The 14,455-nt window shown below is 44.0% G+C and overlaps 1 protein-coding gene across 2 annotated transcripts in view; it reads right to left on the bottom strand.

Annotated features, from left to right (window-relative positions):
* Positions 1–14,455, bottom strand: part of USP2 (ubiquitin specific peptidase 2) — a 52,953-nt gene that overhangs the window by 18,022 nt on the left and 20,476 nt on the right. For both annotated transcript variants that reach the window (XM_083163071.1, XM_083163072.1), the window contains 3 exons: positions 9,337–9,387; positions 7,164–7,284; positions 940–1,051 (listed from right to left, as the gene is read on the bottom strand). In XM_083163071.1, the coding sequence (XP_083019197.1) occupies positions 940–1,051; positions 7,164–7,284; positions 9,337–9,387 (284 nt within the window). The remainder of the gene's footprint in view (positions 1–939; positions 1,052–7,163; positions 7,285–9,336; positions 9,388–14,455) is intronic.

Here is a 14,455-nt window from a genome sequence, read left to right as displayed (position 1 = left end):
TAATTAAAGTTTCCAGAATATATGTGATTATAGCTTAGGCATTAATTAGTCTGGGCTGTTTCTGAATGTAGATTATAACATATGTACTTAGGAAATGCAAATCATAATCCTTCTTATTAGAATTATCAATACATTTGGGGGTGATTTTTAGCTTGATGCCTTCTTCATTATGGTAATGCAGGAATACGTCTGTTTGTTATACAAATCTATGCGGCTGCATGTAGAAAGCCTGTTCTGCTCACTGTTCTTACAACTACATCTGAGGTGTCGCTGTGTGCTCTGTTCATTCTAGCACACTCTGGTTTATATCTCAGTGCAAAGCTAAAGACCAAAGTGTGCTAGAAGCACCCGAGCAGAGAGTGACACCCTCGGCAGAAGAGAGGGTTGTCACGTTTGAAGGATCAATACTAACTCTTTCCATATGCGTAGTCTGGTTTGGCGCTTGCACAGTTTTCTGTAATTGGCGCACACGCGGAATGCCGAAATCCACAAGTAACCGTCTACCTCACCATTTATTTGCTGTGCCAAAAGTACATTACACCTTTAGCTAAGTGCATTTTTAATGAGAAAGACCTTAACATAATAATAAGCTCTAGTGTGGATAATGAAAAACTTTTTTCCTGTTTTATTCCTGTTTGTGGAATGGATATTTTTTTTACTGATACAGATTTATTTTTACTAAAGACAATGAGCAGGAAGTTCTAAAGGGAAATTGCAGTAGAAACCTTGAAAACGGGCAATGACGGGCTTTGGTGTAAAGCCAACTTTCAATGCCATTATCCTATAGATGTCCAGTGTGAGATATTGGTTTTATCAGTGCATATTATTATATGATAAATTAGCAACAGTGCTTTATAAATAATGCATAAACCCTACTGTGGACATTTGTATATACTGTATATATTGGCAGTCAGAAGAGTCAGGAACATTGCCTCTTACTTGTATCCCATGAAGCGTGGAGCGTATTTTTGAATCTGGGTTTTAAATTCCGAAGGGCTCACTACCTCATTGGCCGAGCTGGTCCATATTGCTTGGAGTAGATGTGCAATCTCTACAGAAAAGAGAGGAAGAAGAGGCAATGACTGGGTGCACAGTTGTGTGTGTGGGGTAGATATATCAAACCTGGGAGACAGAAGTGCCAACCAATCAGTGTTGTTATTTTTCAAACACTACACAAGATAACATTTCTTTATTAGCATAATTTCATGTCAAGGTGCCCATACACGGTGCAATAACTGTATGCGTTTTGGTTTGCATGCGATTTGCACGCAATGCGATTGGGACCTAGTTCAAAAAGTATGTGCAGCACATACATTTTGATTTGTGCAATGGGATGTTTGCGGGAGCGCGCATCGCATCCGTAAATCGCAGGTGTATGGGCACCTTCAGTGTTTCATATAATGGGTCAGATTCAGGTTCACTCACTTAGCAGCGGTCATTTGCTACTTAGCGAGCAGGTTACCGCTGCCCACCACCAGGCCGAACACCCCTGTCGAATCCCGTCGGTACCATGCGAGGGAATGTGTCGCTGGCCATCAAATGATTTCTCTCCCCTTCGGTAATAAAAGTCAGTCTATACTGACTTTTATTCCGGTCGTTTGGTGCCAAAGTCATGTGAAGTCAGCTGCCCACCCCAAGCAGGCATTGCCATGCCTGCTTATACAGACAGAGGATTGTCCATCATTTTTATGGGGATGCCCTTAAAACACTGGGCAGTCTCCTGCATGCCCCCAGCCCTCCCCGTAGCGAACATCACGGCGACTTTCTAACTCACCAAAGCCGCTCGCTGTCGGGGATTACACATGAGCAGAAATTCACACGTGTAAACAAGTGATACTGAATCAGTCCCAATGTGCATATATCTCTGTTAACATACATCTTCACTGTAAATAAATGATCTGTCCCAATGTATGTCTCTTACAACGCATGTCAAGTGTTTACATTTATTCCTAGGCGTGCCTATGACTCTTCCCAGGTATTGTTCCAATTACATTTATGTAGTTCCATCTCTTAGCAGCTTGTCGACTCTGTGTTTACTACAGTAAATGACTCACACCGAAAACAGAGGCAACGTATCTTATGGAGTGCATCAGACAGCAATGTACAACCAGTGAAGACGTTTTATATCATGTAAGCTATGTCATACGTCATTACATCACTACTCCAGATAGGAGTTTCTGCCTACTATATACAGAGCACAACTTTCGTGTTTTTATCTGTACACTTGTACAGATGGACCAAGCGATCACACAAAGCCCCTCTTCTGGTTCACACGCAAAGGCAAATTCCTTCTCAAATGGACAAAACCATGTGCACTGCAGGGGGTGGGGGCAGATGTAAATTGTGCAGAGAGAATTAGATTTGGGTGGGGTTTTACTTCAAAGTGAGAACTATTGCAGTGTAAAAAATAAAACAGCCAGTATTTTTCCTGCACAGAAACCAAATCACCTACCCAAATATAAATCTCTCTGCATATATTGCATCTGCATCCACTCCCCCCCCCTGCAGTGCACATAGTTTTGTCCATTTGAGAAGGAATTTGCCTTTCGAGTGAACCAGAATAAGGGCCATAGTCAGACAAACCAGATGAGCAAGAAAGAAAAGCCGTCTGTCAGGATAGGTAAAAATATAAACCCAAAGAAAACAGCCAGGAATCTAGAGATGTAGTTTGAACAGGTCAAAATAAAATAACATCATGGCACATAACATAAAGTCTGCATGTAATGCTTTATAAATAAGGCATACAAAAATACCATAAAAAAATCTACAGACCAAGATAAACAATATTAATGTGTTATAGCACAGGTTCTCAAACTAGGTCCTCAGGACCCCACACAGTGCATGCTTTGCAGGTCTCCTCACAGAATCACAAGTGAATTAATTAGCTCCCCCTGTGGATCTTTTAAAATGTGTCAATAAGTGTAATTGTGTCAATAATGAGTAATTAATGTACCGGTGCACCTGGAAACCGTGAACTGTGTGGGGTCCTGCGGACCGAGTTTGAAAACCCCTGTATTATAGCATTGTGTGACAGCGATCCCCAAAATAATGGCAAGGGTCCCATGTTATGCGTGCCAATATTGTATGCCTTCCTTTCAAGAGATTCCAGGAGTTGATTGGACATCTGTGGAAATTCAAAGGGTTGAGATGTGAGAAAGTGGATGACTCACATGTTGTCACCGCTCCCATCATCAGCTGCTGTAGAAATAAGCGTGGGCGAGTCTAAATGCCCCATACAGTACACTTGTCTGATTTGGGCCCGATTTCATCCGATTCTGACATATCAGGCCGAGAATTCGGGTGAAATCTGCCCAAACTGGATGCGTTTGACATCTGATCCAATGTGCGCATCGGATCGGAGTCGGACGGGCAGAACATAAGAAGAGTCGGAATCGGACTCATCAGCGATACATCGCAGGTGCTTTTAAAGGGTGTGAGATGGGAAATAAGGGGCTGAAAAAAAAAACGGTTTTCAGTATCAGCATGGGATCATGGAACAATGGTGTAAATAACAAATGAATCATTAGCATATTTTCGCAGATCCATCAAGCGCAGCTGCGCATATATCTGTGTCCACCTCTGAGGTAGGCCCTAAGTCCATGACAGGTCTTCTCTTGGATGAAAGTGACCAAAGGTTCCAATTTCTTATACTGTACTAAAATATTATTCTAGTTTCCCTAGTTTAATAATCTTATCTAAATAGCAGGCCATCATAAATCAAAGGAAAGCCAATGAGAATCAGTCACTAAGCGGTTGTAGAAACAACTTATTGCATGTTGACTCTTTTACATAATTGCCACATTATCCTATAACTGATTTACAGCATGTATTACTTGTTGGTAATCTAGCACACCTAGGCTGTTTTATTAGCTCTCTTTTGAATGTGTTAGCTTATAACTGTGCTGTAAGGTGTCATGAGACGCTGCAAGTGACTGGTGCTATTAGGTGTAAGTTAGGTGGATGACCTCTTTGAAATCTTTCATGCATTGGAGCACCTGTTCAGATAATGGGTGGGATGCTTGACGAGTGCTATGCTTCCCACTACTCATTGCACCAATGGCATTTACTTATGCCGAATGGTTGAAGAAAATCACAAAGAACAGTTCTCCCGTTGTCTTGTGCGATAGAAGGACTTCTGGGTTCATGACAGGGGTGTCCTTCTGTGTATGCGTTGTGACACGCAGGATGCGGAGGATGCTGGGAGGGATCTGATTGGATCCCTCTCAGGGGCAATGTGAATTGGAGTTTATAAGCTGGTATTAGGTAACACATTAGTATCAGATTTGATCTATGTACTCAGGTGCGCCCCTGGATGGAATGGATGATATTGCAGCCCACTATTGCCAATAACAAACACCTGAAGAGACTCCATTGACTCAGACCTAAGCTTAGTAGAAGTCCATATTTGCAACACTGTCAAAATGACAGAAATGTGACATTAGCTCAAACAACAACAACATTGTTATGCAGAAGAACGTCTCTGTACACACAACGGGATGTAGTCATAATGTCAGCATTACAATGTCGACAGTTACAGAGAATGTAGATATGTTCCTAATGCTGATATGCAAAGATCGGCTACAAAAGTGGCGGGCTAGGCTATGGGAAGTTGGGGTTAGGCACTAAGAGGAAGATTAGGTGTAGGAGTTATGGTGGACATACACTACTGCAAAAAAAGCAGTGTATGGCCATCCGATTCCCATCGAGCTGCCCGGGACCTCCCCGGGTGGCAGGATCGCATGCAATACATCGCATGGGGTCCTTCTGCATGTGATACATCTCATGCGATCCTGCTCACCGCTGCCAGGAGGCAGGGCCGTCTTTTCGTATGGGCTTAATGGGCACTTGCCCAGGGGCCCCAGGTGTATAAGGGCCCTTTTCTGATAGCTGAGGATCCCCTTTTTCCAGGGATACCAGAATTTTGAAAATCGGCCTTGGGGAACTGGAGATATCCAACTTCAAAGCAGCAGTCCACATTAACTTCTGCTAATTACTCATTTACTTCCCAGTCATATTTCTCAGGTTCTCTCTGACTTGGTTTTTCTGAGAGTATAGTCCAAAAGCTGTGACTCTCCCCTTTATGTCAACACTAGCGGCTTGTCTCTATCTTTCTCAGAACCAGAGATATCAGCCTTCCAGCAGCCGGTCCCTGCTCCAGCTCCAAACGTCTGGTGTACAGTTCTATATTTTTGTCAATGGATTGCTCTGGCTCCTGATCCCCAAGTCCCCATCACCTCCTGAAAGTTGGGACTCTAGGTTTTTATACTATTGAAGGCTAAGAAATCTATTTACAGATAATTGCCGATATCTGCAGTCAAACAAGCTGCCCTTCCACCGGAAAATGACGAATATTAAGCCCACTCCATTATCCAACCCTCCCCTGTGTATAAAACACCCCCTACTTCCCTGGAAGTCATTTACAAGGGACCCGTCATTCAGCTCAGTGCCCCCTTCCACATGTTAATGTTCTCCCTCCCACCACCTGTGCAGTAAAGGAGTAATTAGCAGAAGTTACTGCTCCAGGTCCTACATGTTGAATGGAATATAGAGCACCCCCTGCCACCCGTGGGACATCAAAGCTGCTGCTGATAGCACCCCCACCCCTAGGAGGGGAGAATGGGTAAGGGCCCCAGTGCATTGCTTTACCCAGGGGCCCACACTGCTGTTAAGACGGCCCTGATGGTGCCCCCTGTCATTTTCTCCTGGATCCGCCCCTGTATGAACATATACATATATATACACACATACATACAGTACAGCGGCACCCACAAGGTTGTGTAGGGAGGGGCCCCGCTGGACTGCTTTGCCCGGGGGCCCATAATGCTGTTAAGATGGCCCTGCCAGGAGGTGGGACGAGTCAGAGGTCGGATGTGCAGCAGGTCTGACCTCAGACTCCAATGCGCACATCGGATCAGAAAGGATGTCAAACACATTCGATTTGGCCACTTTTCACACAATTTCTCAGCCCGATCCATCAGAATCAAGTGTATAGTGGCCAAACCGAACTAGTGTACACCTATGGAGCCACCAAACCCTCCCGCCCCCCAGGACCACCGGGGATTTTTTTTGTCTACTTTCTAAATATGGCAACATTCTCATGTTGATTTAATTTAAGCAAAATATATAACAGCCTACACAACAGCAGAAGACCATAATGGATGATCTACGAACAGGAAACTGTGAAAAAGTGAAGAACTGATATATTTTCTTCGACATGCACATGGTAGGGTCAGACTTTTACACAACATAAATCCATACATCCATCATATCTTGTATCATCAGTTAAGCACACTGATGGTGGCACAATGGCAATGTGGAAAGTTTGCTTGATACTTTTCAGCTGATCACCATTTCCATACCACAGCCCACCTGACCATGTACATCCCTTTATGACCACAGTCGACCCATCATCCAATGGCTACTTCCAGATAGTTACTGCATCACACATCAAAGCACACATCATCGCAGCCTGGTGGATCACGACGAAGGATGTAGAGTACTCCAATGACCTCCATACTCAGACTCAAAATAAGGAATCCCTGTGATGTTGTCCATGTCAACATGGGGATACGGTCGTATTGTCGACAGTCATTAGGTCAACATCGTTGGGTCGACAGGTGGGAAGGTCGACAGGGTTCTAGGTCGACATGGGTGAAGGTCGACAGGTGTCTAGGTCAACATGGGACAAGGTTGACATGGGTTTAGGTCGACAAATGCGTTAGGTCGACAGGTCTGTTCACTGTTTTTTGAGCCGACATGTGCCGACAGGCAGTATTTCATGCCCTACCATCCACTAGGGCGTGGTGTGAGAATAAAATAGTGTGATGGGCTGCGGTTGACTTGCAACTGTGTCCATGTCGACATTTGGGTTAAAAAAAACAGTGAAAAAACCATGTCGACTTAACAACCTGTCGACCTAACCCATGTCGACCTAGACACCTGTCGACCTAGAACCCTGTTGACCTTCCCACCTGTCAACCCAACGGTGTCGACCTAGTGACTGTCGACCTAACTGTGGTCGATAAAACTATCCACAACCGTCAACATGGACTAGAATCTCTTGGTGTGTGTATATTATATCATACGAAGCCCTGAAGTTATGATCAGAACACTAGGCATTCCCTGTATTTGCATAGAAGGTTTATGTGTCAGATATTTCCCACCTTTCATGATTGCGGTGCTGCAGGTCTTCGCAGTTAAGTCCCGTTGATAAGAATTGTGCAAACAGTAGTCCCGGAGATCCTTAGTATTGCTCAGACATTGGAGGATGGAGTTCATGAAGCACTGTCACACAAAGAAGGACAGAACAGAGTGACTCAGGGCATGGAAGAATACAAGTAGCTGTAAGAAATGGTTAAAAGAAGATTTATCATCTGAACATATAGACCAGTGTTTGCCAAGTCCAACCCTCCGGAACCCAATGACAGGCCAGGATTTACAGATCTCCCTAGTAACACAGTTGAAGTAATTACTCCACCTATGGATATTTTCAAGGGTGTCAGGGTAGAATGCATCACGCATTGCATATAGAATGTGATACACCCCGCTACTGATTGCATGCAGAGAGGCGTTTAGTAATGCCATCGGCATCTACAACTGTAATTAAATTCGCAAAGGACGGCTCTTCCCATAGGAGCTTTGTACATACAGGGGATTGTGGGAAATGCGGTAAATGTGCGTTTTCTGAGTTTTGACCGCATTCTGCGCTAGAACACATGCACGGTTATGGGTCCCTGTATGTAATTGGGTAGCTGGATGTAGACATACAGCGCATGAATGATTACAGTGGTTAAATGTTTTCATTAATCATTCTATTTTGTGATGTGCACATGTACCATCCCACCTCTAAGGGGGGTATTCATCTTGGATTCCGACTGTCTGAATGTCCCGACAGTCGGAATCCTGGCCTGTTTTCGCCTGGCTGGACAGTTTAGCCCCCTGTTCGCCACTTGACAGGCGGAACATTGAATTCCATCTGCCAAGTGGCGAACAGGGAAGAGGCGTGCTTGCGAAAAACGGCCATGGATTGTCGATATGCGGCCCTGAATTCGACAATCCCCTGTCCTTTCCGACAAAACAGATCCGACTTTATTGTCAAGATCCGCCTTCAATGCTGTCGGAAACGGCTGCATTGAATAGGCGGGTGCCGCTATTTCCCCTGTCGGAAATAGCACCTGGGATTAAATATCCCCCTATGTATTAAAAAGATGAAGGATGATAGAGTATTATTATGACCTTGCTGACCATCAAATGATTTCTCCAGCGCTTGCAGATGTAGGACACCTCCCTGGTGCCTTAAATCTGCAAGTGCCTGTATGGGAAGCGGGCAGGCAGCTGACATCCGCTGCCCATCCCCCGAACACGTGTAACGGGCGCATTTACATGGTAACCCCCAGTGTTTTCATGGGACCGTACATGAAACACTGGGTGTTCCCATAGGCGCGACCCCTTGCTGCTGCGGCACCCCACCACACTGCTAGGTGCGAACGGCATGCCTGCTCGCACACATGTGCATACGCAGATGCAAAACATCACTCCCCCATGCGAATGGTATCTATCCACATAAAAAAACATTATGTGCAAGGTGTTAATACTCCAGCCAATCAGCTCCAATATGTAAATTGACAATTACGAGCTGATTGGCTGGAGCATTATCACCTTCCATATAACCTTCTTTATGGGGATAGATACCAGTTCTCCAAGCCTCATACATTCACCCCTGTGTGTCGAGCTCTAAACTTGTCCTCTTTAAAAGCTCTGAGGGGTAAATTTACTAAGGGGTTCTATTAAAGATGTGATGTTGCCCATAGCAACCAATCCGATTATATTAATTGTCTTGGAGAACGTACTGAATAAATAAGTAAAATCTGAATGGTTGCTATGGGCTACATCCCACCTTCAACTAAACTCCCAGCTTAGTAGATTTACCCCTGATAGTCTCACCCCAATGTCATTTTGGGGTATCATGAACAGTTACATATACAGTTGTGCAAATAAAAATGTGACTTATTATTTTGTGTTCAAATAAAATAATGTACATGACCAGTGTGTGTATACAAGAGCCATGTACTATCATCACATCTTACTGCAGGATTACTGGGTGTTTTTTGTGTGTCCATGTTGACACATGTCGGCATAAACCCCCAAATAGTGTAGGGCGTACAGTCGCCATTTCCTTATGGACTAACATTTATTCCAACAGTAACCAAAGTACACCCTACTTACATTTGTTTAAACATATTTTATACACAATTAGTGTTACTTTATGCAGTATATAAAAACAAATCAATTTTCTGTTATTTAATTTTATGCATCATATCTATAATGAAGTATTACCGTATTCCCGAGATTTCGCAGGCCAACCAGACCTTGCACAACTTTAGGGGCCTAGAATACAAGAAGAGGAGAGAGTCTGAGCAGTCCGTTATGTACAGTATACTGTATGTAAGTTCTATGCAGCCGGCCAAGAGAGTATTCAGTGATCAAAAAAAAGGAGTCAAAATGTAAGTGTTAATGGCGAAGCTCCGCACATGTAAAGACATGTAGAGCAAAGGTGACATATGTACCCAGCTTACGCTAGGAAGAAACCTACATTTCAGGCACTTTACCATGTTCCAGCCACGGGCCGCAGTGTGCTGCCCGTAGTTGGGTGGGGAGGTCCTGTCTCACCCACTGCTCTGAGCGCATGTGTGTGGTGTCTATTCACAGGAAAAACAGAAGGCATTTTCCATGAGGCCACGCCCCCTTGCTGCAAGCTCACACCTATAACCACCAAAAGAGTTGGGTGCTATGCCAATTTCTATCCTTCTATAGCATACTTGCCCCAGAGAGGAGACACTCTGCAGCTTTTCCAGGGCTTGCCGTCATTAAGCCCCGCCCCCATTCCTGTAAATGCCATGATTCGCGGCTCTTCGGTGAGGGGGTGGTACTAAATGATGAGATTTGCATAATTTTAGCCCTGCCCCTCCAAAAAGAGCCGCAATTGCCTGTATTTCAGCGGCAGAGGGAGGAGGTAAGGAGGCTGATGCCGGGCCCTGCCAAATGTGGGAAGCTTGCCCACGCTTCCGGAGGGCCTGGGAGGGACCCGATTTTTGGGACCCTCCCGCTCATTCAGGGAGGGTAGGGAAGTATGTTACATGGTATAAAGAAGTCCCCTGAAGCATGTCTGTCTGAACGCTCTAATCTCGAACACTACTGGACACATTTTTGAGCGTTCTTTCACTATTATGTAGTGCAGTTCTTGAGGAAGGTTTACAAATATTAACAATCATCATATTCCGTGTGGGAGCCGAGCAATAACAATGTTAGGGAATCGAATTTATCATTGACATGTGCCGCTAGCGCGACAGTATATAAAGTGTGGTGGAACGCGGTGCTCGGCCGTGTACCGGTGCAAAGCAGGGCCAGGTCCCTAATTATATATATATATATATATATATATATATATATATATATATACAGTATGAAGGACAAATTTAGGTCAGTGGTGTAAAACAACTATTTCAAGTTCCAGGAAATCTTAGAACAGGGAGCCATTTCCCGTAAGAGAAGAATGTGAAGCTATCAGCACAATGGGAGGTCGAGGAGGAGGGGCAGGCGGGTAACACCTAGCTAGTCTGTCACATCACAGAAAATATTCCAGGAATTTACTATCTCCTGGCATTTTAACTTGTTTGTGGTGAGTAGGCGAATCTTACCATTCAGTATATTTAACCTATCAACTAAGCACTAATTCTACAACCAGCCCCTGATAGAGCCTGCGGCTAAATCTGATCTCACACCCACTTATTTACTGTAAGCTCCCTTGAGCGGTGGCCTCTCACCTCCAGCGTACAGAATGTTCCCTAACTGTGAATAAAGCTTGTTTAGTTTGTATCCCTAACATCCCACTGATCGCATTTGGAAGCAGCAATCGCAGGATACGTTGGTGCTATGTAAATAAAATCTATTTGTCCGCCATTTCTGAATGATGGCGTAATATTTTGCTTATGCTGTATATAGAATTACACACATGTAAGGCCACGTGCCCAATAACTTTATTATAGATGTCTCATGGCAGGAAAACCAAAGGAGTTGTTCGCTGGGTAAATGGAACTCCTTAGAACAGGCATGTCCAAACTGTGGTCCTACACATCCCAGTATGCCTCGCCATAGGATTACCTAATAGCAAAACTGTGGCAAGGCATGATGGGACTTGTAGTTGCACAATATCTGGAGGTCTATAGTTTGGACATGCCTGCCTTAGAACTATGGGGGTTAACACTTACAAAGCAGATTTTCAGGCTGGCTTTGTAGAATTCCCACCATCCCAGCTGGAAGCTGGAGTATACCGGCTTTGGCAAGAACAGCACAGTCCACAGTCCAATCATTAAGAAGACGCAGAGGGTGACTGAGTTTACTAACTGATAATGCTGCATTCTTATGTATCCCATTCACTGTGGCAATTCTACTCCAGTATGAGCAGAGGGCTTTCCACAAAATGCTGCCGCCATTATATTAGTGCCAAGAAATAAATTGTAAAATCTAATTTAGTTGGTACATACAAAACAAGCGCTTTGGGGAACTTCAGACCAAATTGTTCTCAACATGGGTAAAACCATGCTGCACTGCAGATGGGGCAGATGTAACATGTGCAGAGAGTTAGATTTGGGTGGGGTGTATTCAAACTGAAATCTAACTTGCAGTGCTAATATAAATCAGCCAATATTTACCCTGCACAGAAACAGCATACACCACCCAAATGTAAAGGCCCCCATACACTATGCGATTTTGGCTCGATTTCATCTGCTTCCGACGGATTGGTCCAATATGTCGGATGAAACAGGCCAAAGCAGAGGTGCTTCACACAGATCGGATCCGAAGCGGTTCCCGTGAGAGCCTACTTGCAGCACATAGGATTAATCGTAATCAGACCCATCAGCGGCACATCAGGTGTGATTTTTAACATCTTCAATGTATCACATCCAATTTCCCTTGAACTCCCCCGGCAGCTACTTTACATGCGATAAATCGCATGTAATTTATTGCATGTAAAAATAGCGCAAGTGCCATATTGTATGGAGGACCTCCCGGGAGCTGCAGGGGGAAGTTCAAGGGGAATCATGTCTGACTTGTGCCTCTGACAAGTCGGACCAGTGTATGGGCACCTTTACTCTCTCTCTGCACAGGTTACATCTGCCCCACCTGTAGTGCACATGGTTTTGCCCATTTTCCAAACAAATTTGTATTGCGATCAGATCTGAATAAGGGCCAGGGTTTGCACAAATTTACCCTGCACTTGGGTCTGAATTAGGCCCTTTGTTTCCATATGTACACCCTTCCATGACAATTTATTTCTTAAATAAGGAAGTATAAATATTATTATATTATTAATGCATAATTCCTATTATGCATTAACCCTTTGAGTGCCAGCATCTCTGCAAGAGATGTGCAAAAGATCCGCTAAAAATGCCGGCGTCGCTCACATTTGTTATATAAATTCAAATAAAAAAATGTTGTGTAAAAAAAAGATTATATTTCCTATATAAAAAGGTAACATTACAGGTCTTTATGATGAATACAAATGTTTGCTTGGCAATTTTTCAACACCTATTGTGACAAATTCACTTGGAACTCAAAGGGTTAAAAGGTATATTCTGAAAATAAATATTTACCACTTGTCATTGGGGGGGTCGATTTTTTTATTATGTTTCTAAAGTTTCTTATATAGCGCAGCATATTCTGTCGCACATTACAATTGGAAACAGTAATAGAACAAACTGGGTATTACCAAAACGACATGGAGGTAGGGGGGCCCTGCTCGCAAGCTTACAATCTTTGGGATTCAATTACATGCGCATTTGCAAAAGCATTATAAATCTCGTACACGTTGTGACAATGCGTGCACCAACGAAACACAAGATGTGATCAGAAATGGCTGTTTGTGGAATTCGAAGCGATGGTGCAAACATTTAGTACAAAAAGCGACCTGGCAGAAATGCTGGAAAAAGCGGCAACATAGGGGTACATTTACTAAAGTGGGGGATTTTAGAAGTAGAGATGTAGCCCAGAATAACCAACCAGATTCTACTTATTATTTACAGTATTTAGCATATTCTAGACGATAATTACTAGAATCTGATGCTATCTCCACTTCTAAAAATCGACACCTTAGTAAACAAACCTTCAAAGCTGTATACGCAATAGGCCTAATTCATGTTGGTTTGTAAAGCACATTTGGTTTGCTAATGGACAAAACCATGTGCACTGCAGGTGGGGCAGATGTAAGTTGTGCAGAGAGAGTTAGATTTGGGAGTTATTTTGTTTATGTGAAGGGTAAATAGTGGCTGCTTTATTTTTAAAATGCAATATAGATATCAGTTTGAAGTACACACCCCACCCAAATGTAATAACCCTTTTACACCAAAAATCCTGAATCCGACCCGGCACTTGGAATCGGGTTCCAAGCCAGGTCGGATACGGAATTTGCACCGTTTACACTGTGGTGTCTACCCGCAGTGTAGACGGAGGTGGTGCTTGGAGATGACATCATCTCCAAGCGCTGAGACCGCGATCACCCCCACCAGGAGGAGGGACAGTCCAGCACCAAGGTAAGCTGCTGGGCTGCCCCCAGCCCCCATGCACCCCCCCAGCCCATAGTTGCCTACCCTCCTGCATTCTGCAGGAGACTCCCTGAAATAACAGCAATCTCCCTTATTAGTCTAGCAATCTCCCTCATGTCACCTAGCCCACATTACACGGTTTCATATTTTTGGGGAAAAAGGAATGATAGACAGATACATTTACATTGAATCATCAGCAACATTTCCCAGCACTTAACAAGTATAGTATCTCTTACTAACTGCTTTGGGGCTCATCTACATTTGGTCATTCTAAAAGATTCCTCTCAGATCTATCAGTACACACCAACGCTTCTAGGTGCCACATTCACAATCTCTCCATATATGGAACTAGACACACCCTTTGGGTGGAGCATGACACGCCCACTCAATGGGGCACTGTGCAAAATTCTACTACCAACTATAATCTCCCTGAAACTAGTTTTCAAAAGTAGGCAAGTATGCCCCAGCCTCCATCCGCGAGGTGAAAGGATGCTGCACACAGGCATCCATTCACCTCCTCCCTGCCTCAGCTGCTGGTTTTGGCCATTAGAAAGCGAATTTGCTTTTGCGAGTGAATCAGAATCAATATCAATATCAATGCATAATTAACCGGGAGAAGGATTAGCCTAGAACCTGCCGCACGTGTGGGCAGCTGGACCACGCATGCGCAGGACCAGGAGTTCTGCTTCCACTAGGAGCGCATCGCAGGGACGGACTCCTTTCATAGCCTCTGTCACTGCAGTTTTATCTGTCGCTTCTATTTCAGTAATAGGCCACAATCAAAATCAATGGAGTGTTAATATTTATAAAGACCAAAAACTATAGTATGGTGATCTAACCCAGCAACCACTTCA

The sequence above is a fragment of the Crinia signifera genome, chromosome 19 (assembly GCF_055691185.1).
Source record: "Crinia signifera chromosome 19, ASM5569118v1, whole genome shotgun sequence".
NCBI lineage: Eukaryota > Metazoa > Chordata > Amphibia > Anura > Myobatrachidae > Crinia > Crinia signifera.
The sequence above is the reverse complement of the archived record's forward strand: the minus strand, read 5'-3'. Positions and strand labels throughout refer to the sequence as shown.